Source organism: Vanellus vanellus, assembly GCF_965231255.1.
Source record: "Vanellus vanellus genome assembly, chromosome: 9".
NCBI classification, from domain to species: Eukaryota; Metazoa; Chordata; class Aves; order Charadriiformes; family Charadriidae; genus Vanellus; species Vanellus vanellus.
The window spans coordinates 77296-101044 of NC_138914.1; the positions used below are offsets into that span (position 1 = coordinate 77296).

The 23749-nt window shown below is 46.1% G+C and overlaps 2 protein-coding genes across 4 annotated transcripts in view; one reads left to right on the forward strand and one right to left on the reverse strand.

Annotated features, from left to right (window-relative positions):
* ARIH2 (ariadne RBR E3 ubiquitin protein ligase 2) overlaps nt 1-101 on the reverse strand; it is a 36825-nt gene extending 36724 nt beyond the window's left edge. For 2 of the 3 annotated variants that reach the window (XM_082487645.1, XM_082487642.1), the window contains exon 1: nt 8-101. The gene's annotated coding sequence lies outside the window, so the exon portion shown is untranslated. The remainder of the gene's footprint in view (nt 1-7) is intronic. The other variant, XM_082487644.1, reaches the window with a different exon arrangement.
* An 81-nt stretch (nt 102-182) lies between these two features.
* Nucleotides 183-10301, forward strand: LOC309675640 (mitochondrial carnitine/acylcarnitine carrier protein). Its single transcript, XM_082487975.1, has 9 exons — nt 183-667; nt 1380-1472; nt 3390-3517; nt 4654-4744; nt 5710-5827; nt 7046-7118; nt 7687-7796; nt 9514-9638; nt 10155-10301. The coding sequence occupies exons 1-9, from the start codon at nt 563-565 to the stop codon at nt 10215-10217; spliced, it is 906 nt and encodes a 301-aa protein (XP_082344101.1). The 5' UTR covers nt 183-562; the 3' UTR covers nt 10218-10301.
* Nucleotides 10302-23749: the final 13448 nt, after the last annotated feature.

Consider the following 23749-nt stretch of genomic DNA (forward strand, 5'->3'; position numbering starts at 1 on the left):
CACTTACCGGGCGCCGCGGAGCGCAGCCGGGCGGGGGAGGCAGGGAGCGGCGCTCCGGGCTCCTCCTGCCGGGCCGCCACTGCCTGCACGCCGGAAGCACCGACCTCCCTCTGGCGTCACTTCCGCCGGGCGGGGCCGAGGCCGCCACCGGGCTGGGCTGGTCCACTGCGCTAAGCTGGGGGGGAGGGAGGAAACAACCGAACCACCGGGGGTGGTGGTGGTGGTGGTAGTGTGGTGTCGGACCGTCGGGGCGGGAGCGCCCCAAGGCGTCGGCTCAGCGGCCTTAGGAGACGCTGGCGGCCCAGCCTCGGCCGGTGCTGGATGACAGCACCCACCGCTAGCGAGCCCGGCACCGCGGCGGGGGCACGGCCCGCCGCCGCCGCCCCCGCACCGCCGCGGGCAGGGGCCGCCGCTCTCCCGGCCTGCCCCGCGCTCGCCTCCCCCGATATCCCGGCGTGCCGCGCGGCCCGGCACTGGGGTAAAGGTCGCGGGGCGGAGGGGGCGGCACTGGCTCGGCGGGGACGCAGCGCCCCGGCCCCGTTCTTCACCCGCCGCTGCCACCATGGCGGAGCAGCCGCAGCCTATCAGCCCCGTGAAGAACTTCTTCGCCGGCGGCTTCGGGGGCGTCTGCCTGGTGTTCGTGGGGCACCCGCTGGACACCATCAAGGTGAGGCGGCGGGGGGGGTCCAGTGCCGGGCGGCCCGAGGCAGCCTGAGGGGAGGGACTACGCTTCCCGGCGGGCACTGCGCGGGGAACGGCAAGGCTTCCCGGGGGCGGAGGGAGCACTACACTTCCCGGCGTGCACCGCGGGGGAGGCGGGGCCTAGCTTCCCGGCTGGGCTGGGCGGGGCGGGCCGTCCGTGCGGCGGGGCGCCCCCTGCCGGCGAGGCGGCGGCCGCGTCTCGTCAGCGGCCGGTTTGTAGTAAAACTTAAGCAAAGGCGCGTCGATGTTGCCGGTGCTGGAAGGAATGGAGGGCCCGAGCCCGTCCTATGAGCCCCGTGCTGCGGCGGGGGGCCCCAGGCGGCCCCGGGTCGGAGCGCGGCCGGGAGTGAGCCGGGGGGGGTGGTGGTGGGGGGGCAAATAGGGGTCCCGAAGGAAACTGGGAGTGTGTAAGGGAGCTGAGTGGTGGCGCGGCCTGAGTTCTCAGGTGGGGTTATGATCTTGACGTTATCCCAGCAGTTAATGATTTAATTATATAAACTATTAAACATGTTAAAATTCAATCAGTGCAAAGGGCTAAAGCGATGTTAATCACTCCACCAATATTGTAAAGTCCCATCACAAACTTATTCCATAGTAGTCACACAGAGGTGTTCTCTGAATCAAACTTTAGGTAGTGATACTTAATAAAATAATGTTTTCCTATCCCTTCTTGCTAGGTCAGACTGCAAACCCAGCCGAAGCCACAGCCTGGTCAGCCTCCACTCTATTCTGGGACCTTTGACTGCTTCAGAAAGACTCTTGTTGGGGAGGTACTGTGTTAGCATGTCATCTGTGGCGCCTGCCAAAAATATCAGTTGTTCCTGTACGTCGCAGGAATGGAATTGTGTGGGAATGTCATCTCTCAGAGACTATAGAGTTCTTGGGTTATCAGTTGAATTGATTCTAATTAAAATTTTTAAGCAGATTACAAAAATTGGGGAATACTTAGAATCCACGTGCTCCGGGTGCATGTCTCTTTGTTTTGTTAGGAAATGCTTTTGGTTCAAAATATCATGGTATTAATGTCTGAAGTTATAGATTGGAGTGAATATTGGCAGTTGTTTGCTGGCTTTGTTGTTGTAGTCCGTGGTATTTGGAGTTCTCTCTGGAAATCCTAAAACAGGCAATGAGTTTTGTTGATACAAGCAGTTATTTTTACTTTCTTCCGTAATGTATTATGCCATCTATGAGAAGGCAGAGGAGCATTAATTTGAGTTAATAGATTATTTGTTCTGTCTTCTTCAGAGGTGGACAGTGGTTTTCACTCCTGAATCAGCCATATCATGTGATTGAACTATAGTCTGTTTTGGTTTTAGAGAGGCACGTGGCCTTGGTTTAAAGACTTAAAGTGATATAGAATCCAGTTTTCTGCTTCATAAGTTTTCCCAGCAGCTATTTAGCATTTGGAAACAATGGCTATAAAGCCCAACTGTTTGTTTACTAGTCTGAAGTGTAATTGCTAACTACTGGATCGTGTTAGGTAACTCTGTTAAATGAAAGATCTGTCTCATATCTGAAATCTACTTTCATGAAGGTATTAACAGGTTGTTATATAACCAAAGTAAATCTTGCTTCCCTGGTCTCTCCCACAAAGCGCTGAAATGCTTTGCTAGCTCTGAATCCCTTGTGGTTTTTAACACCCCTGCTGAAGCACGGACGTCAGAGCCGAACCATAATAATAGCCTTGTGATGTGAAGTTCAAAAGTAATGCTGCCTCTCCACTCCTACTCAATACTCATCAGTTTCTGTAAGGAAAACTATTAAACTTCTCTTCCAAAGCCTTTTGTTTCCCACTGCTCATGGGAAGATTGAGCAGGAGTGTCTGATCTTTGTCAGCCAGATACAATTTCATTACAGAGTCAGTTTGCCTGTAAGCGTACAGACACATACTGGGTATACTGATTTATTTGGGGGAGGAAGGAAGGGATGGATGGGCGGAACATCAAATATTTAATTTGTGCATGTAGCCTTTATCTAGAAGGATGACTGTCCTTTTTATTAAAAAAGGTTCCATTCAAAGGCAAGATAAACAAAATAAATGCTACTGCTGGGGTCTGCATTAGAATTTTTCCATCTGTGCAGTGTGATGAAGGGAAACATTGGGAACGTAAAGTTGCACGGTGAAAAAGTTTTGACTTGGGGAAGGAAAGGAGAAAAAATTTCTCTTGAACTCGTTCCAAATTGAGTTCGTGTGGGGAGTGAAGTGGTTCAGTTAGTCTCACTGGCTCTTCCTTTATCTAAAGAGTGAATTCGATCCAGCATTTTCAGGCTCAGTGTCAGGATTTTACACTAGTGCATTTGATAACTGATTAGTAAAGCACATGTATGGGTTTGTATGTATCTGAGAGAGAAGACTTTTAACACAATCTATTTAGGGTCATTATTCAGGTGGCTTTTAACTTAACTTCCTCTTACTTGAGATGTAAGTACAGGGTGAACAGTATTGGAACAGAAGGGTGTAAGTGGTGCCAGTGTTTTCCAGGAAGGATAGCTATTGTCTGCAACAGGCCCCGAGCCTCAGCTAAACATGTGTAATTGCAAATGAACAATAAACCTCATTATTCCTCTGATTAATTTGACTGACTGATGATACTAACCTGTATTGCAGCCTTTTGCTTCTCAGTAAGTTGAAATGTGTGCGAAGTCTATGCAAACCCAAGTAATTCTTGTGGTAACGTTTCTTGCAGGGAGTCCGAGGCTTATATAGAGGAATGGCAGCACCTATTATTGGAGTGACACCCATGTTTGCCGTGTGCTTCTTTGGATTTGGCTTGGGAAAAAGACTCCAGCAGAGAAAACCTGATGATGTTTTGACGTGAGTTTCTGAGTTAACCAGACAGTTGGGAAAGGCACCCTAAGGCTCTTGCAGCCTGCTGTATTTGTGGTGTAAATTTGTCTCTTCTCCCAGGTTATAAATACAGTTCTAAAAAATAAAACACTCGTGTGTTTTAATGCCTCTGGAAGCGTGGGACTGATAACACAGGCTAAAAACAGACAGCACGTGGGCAGGTGCTATTCAATTCCCTTTCTACGCAAGAAAGAGCCATTAAGGAACAATTCCGTTTTAAATGAGTACAGTGTGAGTTATATAATGTTTGCCTGCCAACAGTCTCGCTATTAACAGAAACTATAGGAGAAATAAATTCATGGTCAAGCAGTCTTGACAACATTCACAGGTCTGAATGGTCTGGAAGATTTAGTGGGAATTTAAGAGTAAAGAAAGGTGTAAGAAAGGGAAAACCTGAATACAATGCCATCTCATCTCTTGGGCAAGTGGAGAGAAGTGGGAGGTGTGGGATTTGGTTAAATTGAGATGTTGGGTCATCTTACTAGGGAAGGTAGCAGGGGACTGGATGTAAAGATCAAGTTTATGATGGAGAAACTCAGCTTGTTTAAGGGATTTCTGTCATGGAGACTTTGCCACTTGAAAGCAGGTGCAGAATGTGTGGGATGATGGCAGGTTGGTAGGACAGACTTGATGGTGGCAGAGGCCAAAGGAGTGAGGGACAGAGGTTACAGAAAGGAGGCTCTGGGCAGCACAAGCAGGAATACGTGTGGAAGCTGGGGACATACAGGAGAGTGTGGAGACTGGAAGAGGAGGAGGCTGTTGAGAATAAAAATGAATGGGGAATGCCGTTTTTAAAAAAAAAAAAAAGAAAAAGGAGGGGGGGGGGGGGCAAGTAGAAGAAATATTAGCAAATACAATGAATGTGAAGAGCTGAGATATGGTTGCTGTGGGAACCAGCACTTTAAATCTTAGAGATCTTAAATGCTTAGCACTAATTACATATTGATGAGGCACTCCTGCACTGATCAAAAGCAGTGTATGCATTTCTAGTTCCACTGTAAGCTTTGTGTGGAATGGCATCATCTGGTGATACAGGGGTCTTTCTGCCCTTCATTTCCTACTTACTGCGTTGTGTTAGGGTCTCTTCTGTTTCCTCGGGGCAGATATCCTCAGCTGTTTGCTGCTGGCATGTTGTCGGGAGTGTTCACAACAGTAATCATGGCTCCAGGAGAGAGAATCAAGTGCCTTTTACAGGTAAGACATTGGATGGTGGTGATGGGAATTTAATTTTAGGGACTTTGTCTTTTCATATGAGGAACTTCCTTGGCTAGTGTATTTACTCTGTTACAGTTTTTGATAGGACTGAGACAACTGTCATTTAATGCAACTGTGTCACGAAGAAGCATTGTACAAACTTACCGTGACAGTATAAGTACACGCAGCATTCATTGCTCTCTTCATTTTACAGAGCATAAGCCTTATACTATGTGGCATTATATGAAGCATCAGTGGATGCCTCAGTCCACTTCATTCTGAAAAACTGGACCTTTCCATACTTTGAAATTTAGTCTAAAAAAGCACGAAGCTTACTAGATCGTAAGACTCTAGTGTAAAGATTTTCTGTTACCTTGACAGGCTCCCAATAAGGAATGCATTTCAAAATACATGAAATAGTTTTCTAATGTTTGGGTGACTGTTAGCTCTACACCTCTGCCAGGGTTTTCAAAGTATTGTTGAAAAATGTAAACCTGAACAAATGAAAATGCTGTCTTCAGCAGAGATGGGAAGCTTTGCTTATTTCAGACTATGTTGAACTTGGTGTGGTGTTGGGTTGTCACATGTTAGTTCTGACGACATATTATCATGGAAGCTTTTATACACACAGAAATTGTTTGAATTTCACTAAACTATTTGAAGGCTACTTTTTGTCAGTGCAAGTGTAGAATTACCTAACTGACTTCAGTCACTTCAAACTTATGCTGGGGGGAAATAGGGGAGAATCTAGCCACTGTGTGGAACAATAAACATATCCTCAGCTTGAACAGGAGACCGCTGTTTGAGGAAATGTCGCGGAGGTTTCATATGCAGGAGTACCTGTGGAATGAGTATGTGCTCTTTCCTCTCTGGAAACATGCACGTGCCTTTCTAACTATTAGCTGAATGATTGTTCTCCAGCCAGAAACCTTCACTAGTCAGAAACTATCACTTTAATCCTTCAGATCCAGGCAGCTACAGGCGAAACTAAATACAGTGGCTCTTTGGACTGTGCAAAACAGCTGTACCGCGAGGCTGGGATTCGTGGTGTGTACAAGGGGACAGTGCTCACCCTCATGAGAGGTAACTGATGGAGATGTTCTAATGCTTCTTCTGCATGGGGTACTGTAAGATAATAAGCCTGGCATAGTATCATAGATCTCAGTGTCCCTTTAGCCAATCGGAGATGCTGTGTCACCCTTTTTTTTTTTTTTCTTTTTTTTTTTCAGTCTGCAGAGCTACTCCAATGCCTCAAAGGGACTGAGAAATAAACAGATTCTCAGTGAGTGAGGAAGAGATTAGATGACAAGGATCAGAGGGATATAGGAAGTAATTAAGATCTGAGAAGCCAAGAGGAATGAGAGACTTCAGGAGAGGAGCAGAGAGAACAAAGAGAAAAGAAAAATAGAGAAGTGGGCGCTTTTTTTTTTTTTTTTTTTTTTTCTTCTTGGGAGAAGAATTATGACAGTCTGTGACTGTTGCTGTGTAGTGCTGACTGTTTTAAAAGATGTCATTGCAGCAGTTATGCTTTCTACCCACTTAAGTGTGGGTTATTTTGGACTGGGATGTCATGACCCCTCTCACAACACCACCAACAAAGTAATTGTGCCAGACACCAAATCCTTTACATGTTTTGGTACTTTGTCCTTTGAAAAGTGTTAGATTGTTTGCTGTACTGGGGAAATGTTTTCCAAGGATAAGCTCAAATTTCTGTATTTTGATACCTCAGTTTAGGGGTTTGTTCTGTCTTCTGCTTCTCACAGAAGTGTAGCAACTACCAACGTAGCTCTGGCAGTGTCCCTAGCCAAAGGCTGGTTCTCCAGTTTAGGCATGAGCTAAGAATGGGCTGCAGGAGTATCTTAAAAAAAAAAAACCAACCAACCAACCATAAACCAAACTGAAACCCATCAACTACAAAAAAAAAAAAAAAAAAAAAAGAATCATTAGAACAAATCGTGTGCAAGACTCTTGAAGTTGCTGAACTGTTCTGATCTGCTGTGCAGCAAAAGTCTCATTAGCTTACCGGCCAGCAAGGCAGGTTACAGTCTGATTTGAAAGCCTGCTGACAGAAGTGCTCGGCAACAGATATTTTCCCATTTCTTGCCTTTAGCACCTGCTGTCCCTGGGAAAGTTCAGGCTCCTCTGTCTAGAGCAACAGAAGATTTTATTTTGTTTGTAGAGTAGGTTCAGAAAAGGAATCTGGATGTACTTAGTGGTGTTGCTGAGCTGGCATGGGGCTGCTATGCCTTTAGGCTTCATTTTGTTTCCCACTACTCACAGTCTTTTTTGTTTACCCGCTAGACGTCCCAGCCAGCGGAATGTACTTCATGACGTACGAATGGCTGAAGAACATTCTGACCCCTGAGGGAAAGAGGTTAGTGAAATCTCATAGTCATCATTTTCTTAGCTTCCTAGATGCTGTTGATTAATCTCCCCAGTTACTAAGAGATTTAGAGCAGTTTCATCAAAACAAATTAAAAAAAAAAAAAAAAGTTGCTCGTCTTGTGAGTTGAGCTGTTTTGGTCTGAGGTTAACTGGCAATTAAAGTAGTACCAAGTTTCTCAGATTCTAACCTTGGATCTTATTAGCCAGGTAAGGAGTGCTTAAAGTAGGTCTCTTCACTTTCACCCCTGTGGGTGCACAAAGAGCTGGGGGGGTTTGTTGTTGGGGTTTTTTTGTTGGTTATTCCCCGGAGCATTTGTGTGTGTGCTGCTGAATGAAAAGATTTGAAGCTTTAGGGTGGAGTTTGTACATTTTGCCCACAGGACTCTGATTCTTGGAAACCTTGCTCAGATACTGCACTCTGTGTCTGTAGCATTGTGCCGCCTTCTGGCTGTCAGCCAGGCTGCCTCTTTGATTGTCACCTTAGTCAAAATAGATTACTTTTTTTGTTTTATTTAATTTTTTCTTTTTCCTCCCACCCCACCCCGATCCTGCCACAGTGTGAGTGACCTCAGTGCGCCTAGGATCCTCTTTGCTGGGGGCCTGGCTGGGATCTTCAACTGGGCAGTTGCCATTCCACCAGACGTGCTGAAATCCCGTTTCCAGACTGGTGAGTTGCATGCCAGCTTGTCACGGCCACACTCAGTGCAGTGCTCCTGGGAATGGGCTGGACAGCAATGGAAGGTGCCATCTGAGCATGGCATCCGGGAGGCAGCACGTCTTGAGCACACAAGTACATGAAAAACCCAAGTGTGTTCCTAGCTTTTTAGTTGGTTTCCTTGCAAATTTTTGGCAAATCAGGCTGCAGTTCTCTGTTTCTGCCTCCCTGTTAATATAACGATCCCGATTCGAGATACATGTTTTGAAACCTAAGCGCAGAAGTCATAATGATAGATCTGCTTCTGTTTATTACAAATGTAGTTCTTTGAGAGGTTTTGTTATTTCACTTCAGACACAGTTGTATAAATTGTAGCCTGTGCTATCTGAAATTTATAGTAATGGGGCACGCCTTGCTGAGAGCATTTATTTAGACTAGCAGATCTGCTCTTCAGTATCTGTGGCCAAGTTATACTGAGGATGGCCCCAGGCCTTGAGCTTCATAGAAGTTTGTCAGGTTTTTCCTTGGTTTCTCTGGGAGTCCTAGTCAATGAATATTTTTGGTACGGCTCTGCTTATTCTCTGTCTGTGGAATCACCTCTCTGTGGAATGGACGGTAACCATTTTTCTTGAATCACGGATCATGATAATCTAGTGCAGGAAACTTCTTTTCTTTTTTCTCTGAGTAATGGATGCTGTGGTTGTTTTATATCATACCAAGGGCTGAGTGTGAAATACTGCATCCTTGTTCCACTGAGCCAATCCCCAGTGCTGCTGTATAGATGATGTGGGTTAATGGTGGTTCTGTTTAACTGGGTTGGTTTGTGGAGCTCTTGGTCAGAGGGCTGTCAGAGGTGGTACTTTTCCAGGGAAGTGTCAGGAGAAGGAAGAACTTGTTCTTTGAATAAAATAACTTCTGAGAAACACTTCAGCAAATCTGTGTAACATCAGCATTAAAACAGCCTGTGCTTTTCACTTGAAGTTTGTTGCTATTCTTGGCTGGAGCATCTTCTCCCTGGCGACAAGTGATAGGACAAGAGGAAATGGGTTCAAGTTATGTCAGGGCAGGTTTAGATTAGATGTTAGGAAGCATTTTTTCACTGAAAGGGTTATTAAACATTGGAATAAGCTGCCCAGAGAGGTGGTGGATTCACCATCCCTGGAGGTGTTTAAGAAAAGGGTAGATGAGGTGCTTAGGGACATGGTTTAGGAGTGGTGGTGTTTTTATCAGGGTAGGTTAATGGTTGGACTTGATGATCTTAAAGGTCCCTTCCAACCTCACTGATTCTATGATTCTATGTGATAAGATCATTTTCTGTTTCTTATAAACAAACTTCATCAATTTTTATGTCTGACCTCCCTATCTCCTAATTGCAGCTCTTGGGAGAGCTGTGATCAGTGGTGCAAGTGACAGCTCAGACATCCAACCCTGACAAAAGTTACTCTTTTCTTCCCTGCCCCCCAATGAATTGATTAGGTAAATACTTTGTGGTGATGGTGAGCACCTTCCGTTTACTGTGTCTTTTTTGTTTGCTTGCTTTTGACTGAAATAGATAACTTTCCCAAGCAGATGTTTCACAACATAGCTCCAGCAATGCTCGAATTCTGGTGCCACTTAGATGGTATCGCAATGTGAACCTGTTGAAAAGCCGGGGCTGTTACACACATCGCGTTCTTCAGCATTTGTGACTGCCACACATCTTAGCTAATGTGTTCTGTCTCCCTTTCAGCTCCTCCAGGAAAATACCCAAATGGCTTTAGAGATGTGCTGAGAGAACTTATCAGAGAGGAAGGAGTTGCATCTCTGTATAAGGGCTTTACAGCTGTAATGATCAGGGCATTTCCCGCTAACGCGGTAAGTAAATTCTGATTCCAGATGGGTTTGGGGACCTGGCCACTCACAGTGAATATTTGCAGTCCGTAGAGGAAACGACTGGCTGCTTACTGTTGTACCATTTCAGTGAGATTCCTGTCACTGCAGGTGCTTTTGGCTCTTGGTGTCCACATTCTAAAAATGTACCTTAATCTAGGGGGAACGCCACGTAAACCTTCCTTCAAAGCTTTTCCTGAAAGTCATTTGTCTTATTCTGATAGTATTTCTTGTCTGATTGTACATCCACCGGTAGAAGACAGAAATGGGTGGATAAGTTTGGACTGTCTTCCCCTTCAATAGTGAGCCTAACGGAGTAGACGTTCTGCCTTTGTGTGAAGGGATATAGTAGTATTCTTGCCGCTGGTCCAAGACCTTTTTTTGTTCTCTTCCTCCTTCCATGTCAGCCACGTACGGTGCTTATAGTGCTGCATTTCAGAAACCTTATTTGGAATAGGTTCTTAGAATTCTTATTTGTTCTGTACATTCTCTCTTTTCCAGGCATGTTTTCTTGGTTTTGAAGTTGCTATGAAGTTTCTTAACTGGATTGCACCAGGTCTGTGAAGACTAGCAAGTCTTTGGAAATTAGAGAGGAGAAGGAAGAGAGTGCAAGTCTGCCTCAAAGGAATAAATGAATGATCACTTGAAGTTTCAGGAATGATTGCTTGCCTAATACCTTTTTGCCTTCCTCACATTCTTTAGGTGGTGCTATGTGCCATTCAGAAATGTAAGCTGTAGCTCTGAAACAGAGGTGATGATGAGTTAGAGGTGATATACCTGTCTTCTGAGCCGATGTACCACAGCAGTAATGCTGCCAACAGGCAACTCTCACTATTACACACACTACCTTAAGTACTTCCTCATGGAAGAAGGGGACACTTTGTAAAATGTAATTCTTTATTTACTGAAGAAACATGTAACTATTAATGCTGAAAAACTTCCTTAAAATAATTGTTTGGCAGTGTGTGCTTAACTCTCAGGGCATGAGTTAGCAGCTGCACACGCTAGTATCTACAAGCCATGTCAGATAGCATTCTCATCGCTTGTAGTTCTTGTTGTGGCCATTTCTATGTTCACAGTGGTTTTAATCTTACACGCATGTAATGCAGCAAACACAGAAGTAAGCAGGGGAGGCCAGAGCTACGTTTCAGTGGGTTGCAGGGTATTACAGGTAGTGTATCAGATCTTGTGCACTGATCTTTTCTGTGGAACTAGGAGGAAAATGAATTATCCTTAACATTTGTACGGAGCTTTACTGAAGCAGCCGGTGGGGAAATGTGTTTGATCCTGAACTTTTCTCTGAAATCCCTTTCTGTCCCACTGAAGTAAGTCCCAACAGTGATTTCAAAAGTACAGCATGGTTCATAGCAACCCACAATATATTTGATTCATTAAATGCTGTGTCCTGGGATTCAATCCCTGACCTGAGAAAATTTAACAGCACTTCCAAGAGCTCGATTTCTCTGACACAAGGGAGATACATGAAGGGGACACTGGCTCTTCAGTTTTGCTTAACTTTTTTCTTGCACCTGTTCCTTGGTTTTCTCTTAATATCATTAAACATAATCATATTTTCTTTTAAGCAATGACTAATGCTAAGAAGCAAAAAGCAACTCAATTTTTTTTGGTTTGATGCAGTGTTATTGGAACTCAATAAAGCTAGCTGCTGCTTGGCTACAATGTGTGCTTTGGTTAATTTCTTTTTGCATGGTCGTGCATGGTTAGCTTTGCAAAAGGTTTCCGATATTTAATTCTGAGATGTGATTGAGAAATAAGTTGTGCCATGCTATCTTTAATTGTTAACCCCTTGCCTTTTAGCTTTTGGATTTCTGACATGAGCCACGGGAAATTAATGTTTCACACTTCAGGTGTTTGTTTTACAAGTCCCCGTAGGTTTTGTGTTGTGGATTCAACTTTTTAACTGTAAAGCCAGTTCCTGTCCCAAACCACGATACATGTTTTGCCTGAGGAAAGTATTTTATGTTTTTCAGGGAGAGGCCTGGATACAGACAGAGGGGAGTTTAGGGAAAGCATTTGTCCTTTTGGCCCACAGGAAAGGAGGCTTAGGGTTTGTCCTTGGGCTGGCGTGGTCTGTAGGTCTGTACCATAAGGACAGAGTCTTCACCTTGGCTTTCCACAGGCAGGGTCAGCCCTGAAAACCTTCCACCCAAAAGTGCTGCAGAAGCCTTGAATCCCCTTTTCTTTCCCAATTCTTTGGAAGGACCAGAAGGCAACCTGCCTTCCCCAGAGTCCACCTCTCGTGTTTTACAGGGTGGGGGTGTGAAACCAACAAAGTAGCCCCTGGTGTGGGAAAATCCCAGTTGCTTAGAGCTGCCTCCACGTTCTTGCTGCTGCCTTACCCTCCAGGGACCTTCCTCGTTCCTCGCTGCTTGGTAACCTGCTGCTGCTCCTGCTTCTCAAAGTCACCGCAGCTATGGATGAATGGAATACTTAAAGCATGAACGCTGAGTTAATACTGGATTGGAGAAGTGGTGATTAAAGGACGTTAAAGTCTCAAATGGTTTTAAATGCAATTCTATGTTCACTGAGGCCAAATCAAGAGGACCAGGTCTGCTTTTATGCTTCTGTGCTTCCTGACCGCCAAATGCTGTCCTGCACTGTTTTGGTTCCTTAGCTGCTCTGGCCACCCCTCTGATTCCTGTGCTTGGGCTGTGGTGCCTAGAAGCGTCTTTCAACTTTAAGAAGTGTTAAAAGCTGATTTTTTTTCCTTCCTTTTACTTATGTGTTCCGGAAATACTGACACTTCTTGGGAGGGACAAACATGTGTCTTCTTTCTTAAAATTCTGGGTGCTGATGCTTAGCGCTGCCTATTCCATTTGCCCTGTCAAATAATGCATCCTGTTAAGCTCCTAATCTCGCAGGAAGCCAGGAAGAACTAAAGCATAATCATTCCTGGTTGTAAATGCTGTTCTAGGCTGGTTTATGATGCAGTTGCCCAGCAGATGGCTGTCTGGGGCTGTCAGCGAGACGGACAAACCTGCAGGTCCAAAGGCAAGGTCAGAGGCAAGGAAGCCAGCACAGCAGCTGCTGCTGGCAGGCCGCTGCCTCCGTCGGTGGCAGATGCAACTTCCCCACTTCGGCCGCAAAAGTTTTACGTTTCTGTCAGGACAGATGGGCAGCTGGAAGGCAGGAGGCTCTTCTCCACATCTGTCCTGGTGAGGCAGACCATGATCCTCCAGGCGTGGCGGTGAGCTGTGCGTTGCAGTTAGTGCTCCCTCCCACCCCAATCCTATTAGGGTGGAGGGCTGCAGTCTGCGAAAAACATCTAATTCTTGGAAACCAAATCAGGGACTCATAATGCCCTGGATTCAGTCACTGGGGTTAAGAGCACAACTCCTCCATCAGGGCTCTGAGGAGCCTTCTCTCAGTCCGCGTGCTGACCTCTTGCCTGGCGCTCCAGCGCTTACCGTGGCTGTGCGGTCACCAGCTCAGGCTCTCCCGTCTGTGGCCTTCAGCAGTGTCTGCTACGAAAGACTGAGAAATTCCCTACAAGTCTCTGGTACTTCTGTTGTTACTAGTAACTGTAAACTCTCTCCCTTTTGCCAAACTAGCCTTTTCAACACTTTTTTTTTTTTTTTTTTTGAAAAAGCATTTCAGATCCTTTTTCCAATTTCAATTGTCCTAATTATAGTCTCCCTAATCTGGATATTTTGCAGAGCTTTGTGTTTTGCATGATAAAATTCTGGCTGTTAAACACGCTTGATTTCATCTGGTGCTTTTGGATGAAGTAAAACATGGAAGAAGGAAATCGGAGATGAGGGGCTGCTTTCCAAAAACAGTGGTGGGAGGAGAGGAGCTTTGGGAAGGCTGATCAGACACATCTGCTTGTTTGTTCAAAACCTGAAACCCAGGCACCCTGGAAATGTTTAAAAATCTGCTTATGCCTCTCAAGATTCTGCCATAGAAAGTTTGCTAAATCCTCGCCCCTGGTATGTGCCGCCTCAGAACGAGAGAGGGATTTTTAACACAGGTACAGTTTCCTGCACCCTGAGGACTCTCTTGGCGTTCAGAAGCCCAGCTTCACATCCAAATGTTATTTGCTAATTGCCCAGCTTCTCGTGGGAAGCAGCAGCGGGTAAGCTGGGTCTCCATACCAACAAAGGACACCGATGACGTTTGTCTTTGTGCTCCCTGTGCTGATAGTACATGTTCTTGCTATACCAAAATCAGCACAGAGTTCCACACAATGCTTGTGTTGTACATCTGCCCGGCCCATCCTGCTCTGATGCAAGTGATTTTTCCAGTGGCGATTCAAGGCGCCTGGAAGCGTTCCAGAGTAATCCGTGATACATAAATCTTCCATGCTTGCCTTTCAGATCTTCCATGCTTGCATTTCTCTGCCCATTCTCTGCAAGTGGCTTTTGTGTATGCTCAGCATTGCTATATTGACGGAAAGGTCCTTGGAATACCCCTGACAAGTCAGTCTTGGTCAAATTTGAGTAATTAAAGGAAGCAGCCTGTGGGAGGATGACTACAGACTCTCCAGTTTGGAAAGAAGAGGGTGCATTTACTCATATTTCTCGCAGTACAAGACATATGGTGTGTCCAGTGAGGTTATCGAGCAGTATTTAAAATAAAAATGCCTTTTATATACTGTGTGCAATTAAGCTATATAGGCCATCGCCACAGAGTGTGAAGTGCTTTAAAAAAAAAAAAATCATGGAAGAAGAGTTCATCAGGAACTACTGAAAACTGATACGGCTACGAAGTCTTGCACAAGAAGTTCCTGAATTGCGGGTTGACAGTCACTGGGAGAGTGTGCCGGGGAAGCCGCACCGAGTGCTTTATTTCTTGTGTTCCTGTGTTCTTTCCCTAAGCATCTGCTGTTGGCCACTGCCAGGCAGAACAGACAGACCTCTGATCTGATCTTTGATAGTTTGTCTGGCATTCTTACGATATGATGGGCAAAATCCTGACTGGTTTTGTGGGGTCTGCACACAGGAGGATGGGCTGGCCACATACCACCTCAGTAACAACACACGCTAGGACAAAGAACCAGTTAGGGCTTTGCATGTGCCCAATTGGCCCGTATACAGTTCAGTTTCCCATTTTTACATTGTTCTTACCATCTGCTGCCTCTTAGGTAAGAGGACCCCTACGTCAATAGCCTGTTTGTGCAGGTGAGGGACCAGCCTCGGGCAGAGCCTGAGGAAAGTGGCTTTCACCACGATATGGTTCACAGGATGACAGAGGAGTTGAGGTTGGAAGGCATCACTGGAGATGATCCAGCTCAGCCCCCCTGCTCAAAGTAGGGTCTGCTGCTGCAGGCTGCCTAGGACTGTGTCCAGTTAAGTTTTTAACATCTCCAAGAACAGAAACTCCACTGCCTCTTGGGGCAACCTTCTCCGGTGTGCAATCACTTTCACAGCAAAACGAGTTCTCTCTTATGTTTAAGTGGAATTTCCAGTGTTTCAATTTGTGTCCTGTCACTGGACACCACTGAGAAGAGTCTGGCTCCTTCTAAAATCCCTCCTGTCAGGTATTGACACACAGTGGTAAGATCCTCCTAGAGTCTTCTCTTCTCCAAGCTGAACAATTCCAGCAGTCTTGGCCTCTCCTCATATTGCAGATGCTCCAACCCCTTAATCATCTTTGCAGTGCTTTGCTGGTCTGCTCCACTGTGTCCATGTCTCTCTTGGACTGGGGAACCCAGGACTGGATCCAGGACTGCAGATGTGGCCTCCTCAGGGCTGAGTGGAGGGAAGGATCACTTTCCACGACCCACTGGCTATGCTCTTCCTAAAGCAGCCCAGCAGGCTGGTGGCTGCCTTTGCCATAAGGGTATGTTGGTGGCCCATGCTCAACCTTTTCTCCACTGGAACCCTCATGGCCTTTGCTGTATGGCTTCCCAGCTGGTTGGCCCCTCCAGCGTCGACTCGTGCATGGGGTTATCCCTCCAGCGTTGACTTGTGCATGGGGTTATTGCTCCCCAGGAGCAGGATTTTGTACTTCACTTTGGCAAACCTCATGTGATTCCTGTTGGTCCAGCTCTCCAGCCTGTCGAGGGCTCTCTGAATGGTGCTACGAACCTCTGGCGTACCAACCACTCCTCCCGGCTCAGCACCATCTGCAAACTTGCTGTGGGTGCACTCTGTCCCATCCTCCAGGTCATCAATGAAGATGTTACACAGTAGCGGCCCCAGTACTCACCCTGGGGTACACCTCTAGTGACTGCCCTCATCACCAGTCACCTGGGCTTCATGCTGCTGATCCCAACCCTCACAGCCTGGCAGCTCAGTCACTTTTCAGTCCACTGGTCTAATCTCTACTTCACTAATTAGTCCAGGGGTATGTAATGAGAGACAGCACCAAACGCCTTGCCAAAGCCAAGGTAAACAACCTCCACTGCTCTCCCCTCATCCACTGAGCCAGTCATGTCGCCATCGATGACTTTCCTACTGGTCTTGGGGGCCCGGAATTGCTGAGGCCACTCCTGCTGGCGGCTGGAGAGGAAATACCACAATAAGCCGCTGGCAAGCATTTTGGAGCTGTCCTGCAGCAAGTGATCTTTGACCAGAATAGCCCTTTCCAGTGGCTTGCGGCCCCTGGGCAGGAATGGACCCCACATATGCGGCGTGGGGCGGTTCTCCTCAAGGCATCTGGTTTCCAACCATAACGTGTGACTGTGGTGCTTGCTTGGACAGGCCATGGACAAAAATGCCTGCTGAGTCAGTGGCACGAAGCACTGTGCTGCTGCCGCCGGGCATGCTCTGCACCCGAGGGCTTTAATAACGCCGCTCAACTGTTCCCGTTTGAAAATAGGCCCAGCCGCCCTGGCAGCTGTCTGCTGGGGCCTTTTGCTCTGGACACAGAGGATGGCAGGGAGATGCCTGCCTTGCACCGGGGGCTTCCCGGAAGAGAGGGCTGCGGGATTGCGGGGATTCCTGCCCCTTCCCCACTCTCTGGGACACGTTTCGGGTGATCCGATGGCGTGCGGCCGTGCTCATTCATAACAGTGGGCTGACCGCCCGCCCAGCGGCTGCGGATGTGTCCAGCCCTGGTTTATGCCACAGTTTGTCCTTCTGCCCTGAGAAAGCTGCCCAGTGACGGAGAGGGAACGGGCTGCCTAATGCTGGACACCTGAAATGGAAAAACATTTCTAATTCAGGGAGATTTGTGTATAAAACTGAGGACATTTTCCATTACCTCAAAGTCTTAGAGTCGTTCTGTGAGTATATCTCAAACGTGCTAAAAATGGAAACCTCAAGCAGAGGTCGGACAGGATTTTTACTAACATGTCTCTGAATTCAGACACTTTAGTTTCAGCCCAGACGGTTCAGTTTAAGCAGTTTACAACGCACAGGTTCTCCCCAGGCTTACTGGAAGCCTGGCTGTAAAGATCAGTACCAAAGTTACAGCAGGAGGCTGCAGATAAGCTTCACTTCCTGTTGCAGGTGGCAGCGTGGATGTAGATCTGCTGAAGTACACAACCCTGTGGCAAACCCCGCGGTGTCGGTCCGTGCAATGAGCTGACCTCTCTCCTTTATGGGAGACCCGAGCTCGGGCTTCTCCGGCAGCGCTGCCGAAGCTCTGTGCCTGAGAGAGGTTGCACACGAGCTCTGGATACCAGAGTAAATTTTGAGCCGCCTGGTTATGGATTCCCCAGTGCCGAAAGCATACCCCAGCGGCAACATTTCTTCTTGGTACTATTTCCTAATAGTGTTTCCTAATAGTTATTTATTGCTGGCAGCTGCTTGCTCCTTCCTCTGTCCGCTCGTACAATCAAAAACCTCTAAACTCTAATTTAGCCTTGAATGTTTGTCCCAGTAGACTGAAGGCAAGGAACTAAATTCTCTGTCACTTCCCATCTTTAATCCCTAAGCAGATTTCAGCAGAACCAGCTGAAATGATGAAAAGGTGTAAAATTACAGAGGAGTCCTCCTGCTCGGGCTGAGCCCATGTGATTCAGAAAAGCTCCCGACTGCCTGCATAGACAAATCCTAAAAAAATACTTCCCTCTGAAACACAATCCTCCCCACTCATCCCTGCCCCTCCCCCCCTGCTCACCCTTGACTCCCTATCAATCACTGCCAGGCAATTATCTGCTTCGTTTACTGCCTCCTGGCCAGAGCCAAAGTTCAGGAACGGGCAGTTGATGGCAGGAGATCACTCGGCGGAGGGAACTCGCTGTTCTCCCGGCCTCGCCACCCATCTCCCGGCGGTGGCAGGCGTGCTCAGCTGCAAGGCACGGCAGGCTTCTGCAGGGTGGGCAGGGAGCCCTGGGCAGCCCTCCTGCTCTCTGTCCTTGCCCACCGCCCCAGCGGCTCCCAGTGGGGGAAGCTGGGCTGTCCCAGATCCCCCCTGCCGCCGTTCAGCAAAAGCTGCATCGGGACGGCAAAATTCAGTGTCCCCCAGGCTGGGGAGGTGCCCGAGGTGGCTCTGCTTCTGCCAGGGTTGTCATGGATGAGGGATGGTGACGGTGACGCGGCGCTGGTGTGAAAAATCTGTCTCTCCTGAGATGAGCAATTCCTTGTGACATGGATGAGTTCTCTTGTGTGCTCATGATAAATTGTTGGGGTTTTCCCCATTTTCCTACCGAAGGGTCCAGCTAAGGGGATGAAGCACCTCTCTGTCCCACATACCCTTTGTCCCAAAGGCATAGAGTCACTCCTGGCATTTGCAGATCTTCCAGGATAATCTGTCTACCCACCCACATTTTCCAACAGTACAGTCTGAAGACATTTATTTAAGCAACCTGCAAATAAAAGGAAAATCTGTCTTCTTATTTTTGTTTCCTAATCAACTAGAATTTCTTTACGGCTAAGGTCACTCTTTCCGGAAGATATAAAAGAACACTGTGTCAGTAAGAACTGCCTTACTCAGACCAAGGATCTCTCAGCCCAAAGCTCTGCCCCCAGCGAAGAGAACAGGAGGCACGAAGCACCCAGCCGTACCTCCCCCGGCTCTGCCATCCACAGCCACGCACTGGGATTTACTAGGATGGAGACTGTAGCTGCAACTTTGCATTTAGGAGCTCTGGACGCAGTTTTCTGTATAATCACCCTTTGGACACCTTCCTGCTTTTGACCTCTACGATACTTGGTGGCAGCGAGTGGCACTGCTTAATTGTGTGCTGCTTTGTCTTAGATTGGCTGAACGATGATTTCAGTGCCGTTGCTTAAATCTTGTCTTGCGAGAAATGATAACAAATTGTTTCCCCTTCATCTGTTCTGAAATAATTCATGACTTTCTGGGCCTTTCTCCTTTGGGTCCTTTCCCAAGCTAATGATTTATTTAACCTCTCCTTGTACAAAACCATGATCCTCCTTTCCCCCTTTTTTTTTGTAATTTTTCTAGTTCTAGCTACAATTTTTTATGAAAAGATAACAGTTTCTATACAGCCGTATTGATATTTTCTATTTTATTATCTATTGTTTTCCCCTGGTCACTGGTACAGTTGGTTAATTAAAATCGGTATTGCTTTCTAAATATGCTGAAAAGTTTCTTTACTGAGTAGTTGGCTAATATTCTGTCTTCTATAAGTTATTCTATAATTAAAACCCTCTGGTCCATCATTTCTGGTAAATTTGAATTATCCGGAAAAAAAAAATTTACTAAATTCATGGAGCATGCTTTGCTGAAGGTGGTGTACACATTGGGAAGGGATGGGGTTTTTAATTTAATCCACGTAGCCTAGCAACATTTACACCATCAATAAACAAGTACTGTTTTTCTGAGCAAAAGACTGCCCAGCCCTTTCTTTATCCTGACTCCGTTGGTAGTAATGGTGATACTGACAATGCATTTAGAGCCTCTTCTTCTTACTTCATGTCCCTTTTATTCACACTTCAGCTCACCTGCTAAAGCTTTGTTCAGAATAATTGTAAGATCTTGAAGTGAGGTGTCCACGGAAGATGCTCATCTTGATTTTTCTGGTTAGTTTTAGTTGTTATAGGAGCTGCTTATCATATTAGTCATACGGCTGTGCTAGATGCTCTGAAGCGTGATTGCTAGGAAACTTGAAATCTGTTAAATGTTTGCTCACAAGTATTTTCTGAAGGAAGATCTTTGGCAGCTATGTGTCACTTCTGAGATTTACCACAATTCAGCTTCGAAGGGGAGGATCGTCTCAAAATCACTGGTTTCCCGGGATGTTTGTGTCCAGGAATGTGAGGGCTAACTGCAGCACCAACCTCACCTGGGTGACCGTGGTGATGAAAATGGGAAATCCATCTCCATTATGTACACAGACGCTTTCAACTGGACATCAAGAATAGCCCTGAGATTCATAAACTCATAGATCCACAGAACAAATGGCCGCAGAGCCGCTGGCCAGTGACCCCCAGCCCCAAGGCAGCTTTGCCTGAGCTCTGCCTGCACCATTTAATGATGGAGAGGACAAGGAGGAAGGTTCACCTGGAGGGGACTCTGCCCACAAGTTCTGTCCCAGCCCTTCAGAGCCTTTTCTGTGCCAAATGACAACAGAAACCCCTCTTGGCAACGTGGCACCACGAGCGGCTGCAAGTTCTCCATGGCACGTGCCCAGCCTCTGCGAAGCCAGCCTCATCTATGCTTCTTTAAACCCAGAAAATAGATGACAGCTTATGTGGACAGAGATGTGAAGACCTCGGGATTCAGCAGCGAGATCTGGCTTTAGCAGCACACAGTGCTTTCTAAGACACCGCAAAGGGTCTAGAAGAGAACTAGGGGATTACATATTTTGGGGAAAAAAGACTCATTTTCACATGGAAGCTCTTTGCACACAGGATGCAAACCCAAGTACCTCTTAAACAATTTTAAATACTTGGCAGAATCCAGCTAGGAAACCACAATCTCTTGTGGTCTTGCTAGGTTTTACATCTGGTTTGTTTGTTCTGCTGGGATGTCTTCTTCTGTTATTCTGTATACATTTAATTAATGTACCAGTTGATAAATTGTTACATGTAGGTCGTTTTTTTTTTTGTTTTGTTTAACTTCAGAGTATCTCAAGTATAAAGACTTTTTTAATAAATAAACAACACAAATAGTACTATCTTACAGAAAACACTGGTGCTCCTGAATTGGTATAAATTGAAACCAATGGTCCTTACCACTTGATATTCTTTTTCAGAAGATACCAGATTTTTCCATCATACTCCATGAAATTCAATTGAAATTAATTCTAAATATACTTTTTAAAAAATTTGTGATCTTAAGAATCTAATTACTTTTTCATGTTTTAGTTATGCTTAATGACTCTTTTTTTTCCCCCAAGATCATCTTTGCCCTAAATATTGCTTAAGCGACTTCTTTTCATAAATAAATGCATATACATATAGAGGTTTCCATTTATTGAAAACACTGAGCAGGCTTCCTTCATTTCTCTAATTTGTTCCAGCGACCAGAACATTAATTTCCAAAAAAGCGTTCTCTGAGTCCTCATGTGGCGATCAAATGCTGCTTCTAAGGTTTGGTCATGATTTTCCTCCTGTTCCAGTAGCTCTTCCGTAATCGGTTTCAATATGAATTTAGAGATGAATGAGAAATCTGTTATTCTATATATGTCATAAGTAAAACATAATGCTTCTTTATTTTACCTTCTTTATTGGGTCTTTTCCTGTGAAAACATATACTGGTCAAAATTCTAATGAGAATTCGACCTTTCCCAAAGTACTGACCTATTTTAAAGTGCATTTGAAATTATTTGCTTTTGACTGTGAGCAGAAGCTATACCCTGTGCTAGGGATAACTCAGCAAGCAACTGTGTCCTTTAATATGAGATACCATCACTTCTTGTTCTTATATTCAGCTTCAGTCTGAAAAGACGTGTGTTTAATAACGAGTTCCTGGCTTCCCTTTGCTTCAGCTGAAGAAAACAGTTGCTGCAGCAGACCTTTCATGTCTAGCACTTGATCAGTTACTTTCTTGAAGTAAGAAAACAGAAGTGGATTGGTTTTAGTTTTGGCATTTTGCCTTCATTGTTTTGTTCTTTGATCTTCAAATATCTCAGTTTAAAGGCAACTAATAATAATTTTCCTTTTTTTAAGGCTTCAGATGCACTGCTTCTGATGGAGACAATCCCTGCGAGGCAAGGGGCTGCCCGATGCCCGGGCGGGGGGCCAGGGACAGCGGCAGTGGCCAAAGAGGACGGCGGCAGAGCCCAGTCCAGCTCCCGCCGTGTCCCCGCTGCACCTGGCCATGGGCCCCACCGACCCCCGGCCAGACGTGACCATGGCCAGGCTGTCGGCTGGCGCCCGGCTGCCACCCCCGGCAGCTCCCGGCCCCCGCTGCACCCGGACGCACTCCCGCTGCGGGCACCTGGCACTGGCCCCCGTTTTGCTCATCACTGAGGCTCCTCGGGAGGATCCCTTCCATTTCATTTAACCTCCTCGTATCCGAGCTCATTGTCTCTGTAATTTTCCACAATGAGAATAGGCTCTTCCCATCAAACCAACCTTCCCGCAGCTTGCTCTCTGAGCACCGGCACGGGCACTGTGTCATGCTTCATACTCATCAACTCCCAATAAATTCTCCCGTATAACCTTTTGGTTGTTCCTCACATATTCAAGTCCTCTGTTTTAGCTGCACATTTGCTACTGCAAGAACATCTTCCATTCTTTTGGCCCTTTTTCCCCTTCACTTCCCACCCCTCTTGAGTTTCTCATTTGCCATGTGTTTTTTCAGCAGCTCATTATTGGCTTCTCTCTCTGGACTGTTCTTCTGTGTGTCTGAGACTTGGATTTTGATCCCAAGCAACTGGAATACATTTTCCCCTTGTTTAAAGCCTCTCCGTAGGTAAAAACAATTTTGCAGACTGAAAGAAGATTTAAATTGGCATTCTTTCTGTAACAGATTTCTGTCCTTTTGAGCACTGCTTTGATTTCCACAGTACTTCTTTTAGAGTTCGGCAGCAAGGTCTTGAGGAAATAGCAGCTCATTGCTTTTGAGATAAACTCTTATCTTTTTTATAATTCAATATCTCTGCCACTAAATGGAAAATTTCCCCGTCAGTCTCTGGGCCTGTTATGTAGCCGAGGAAGCAGCAATAACACTTACCCTGTCAGCTCCTAGGACAGCTCAGATTAAACAACTTTGCAATTAAAGTGTTTACATATTACAGCCTTTTTCCTCCTTCCTCATTTCAGGCAATTTCATCAATCAACTGTCTTCTCATTGACTGGTTTGTCCATAGCTCTCCGGCACTACTACGCAGCTCAGGCTCAGGAGGTTTCCCCTCAGTCTGGTCAAACACCGTCCCTCACCGTCAGCATCCCAAACTGGGCCCATCCACTCCATCGCCCTGGGAGTCGGGTGGGTCGACTCATCCTTCTTTGCCTCTTCCAGTCCTTTCTTGCCTTTGCTGTAAGAGTTTCATTTCAGCCCAAAGCCAACCAAAATCGCAAGCCTGAAACACCCTTTTCAGTGCGACATTTTCAATTTTCAGAATTCTTTGGCAGCAAATCTTTCGTAACACTGTGCTGATCTTTAAAGGGGTTGTAATAGGTTTGGAGTGTAAATGAAGTGAGTTTACCTTGCGGTACAAAGCTAACCAGAAAATAAATAGCTAAATAGAAAAAAAAAAAAAGTCGATTTCTGAGCCAAGCCCCATTTTGATGCCGCATCCTCAAACCTAGTAACATGCTTATGTGTGTTTTCAGATAAGGAGAAATCAGCCAGCTAGCGAGGGGAAGTGAAGCAAGCACGGTCTGACTGGGCTGTCAAATGTACATAGAAAACAAAGAGGAAACACCGCACTCCCGACTTTGATCAGGTTTTGGTATTTACAGCGCTGTTTGTAATGGCCGTGTTCCTTCACATGGGAGATGGCTCAGCGGGAATCTGCTGTCAAATGGAAACTGCAGAGTGATAGGGGCAGAACCACTTCTGATCTGGTCTGGGATGCACTCTGCTGTCAGAAAACACTGCTTTCCCACTTGCCTTTATCTCAAAGAGTTCAAATACTCAGAAGCAGGGAGAAGATTGAGCGAGACAGGCCGTAATTACCTTCTTCTTTCTCATACCATTACATATGAACAAAGGAACAACTCCAATGCATATCCCCTGCACTGAGATGCTCCTGCAAACACACGGAGCCGAACTTCGCCAGCAATCTTCCTGTTTCATCAGCAAACCTACGTTCTGCACATTAAAGATTG

Coding starts and splice junctions, on each gene's coding strand:
- LOC309675640 (XM_082487975.1), top strand. CDS start 563: ATGGCGGAGCAGCCGCAGCCTATCAGCCCCGTGAAGAACTTCTTCGCC. Junction 7,797..9,513: donor GAAATCCCGTTTCCAGACTG/GTGAGTTGCATG, acceptor TCTCCCTTTCAG/CTCCTCCAGGAAAATACCCA. Junction 9,639..10,154: donor GGGCATTTCCCGCTAACGCG/GTAAGTAAATTC, acceptor TCTCTTTTCCAG/GCATGTTTTCTTGGTTTTGA.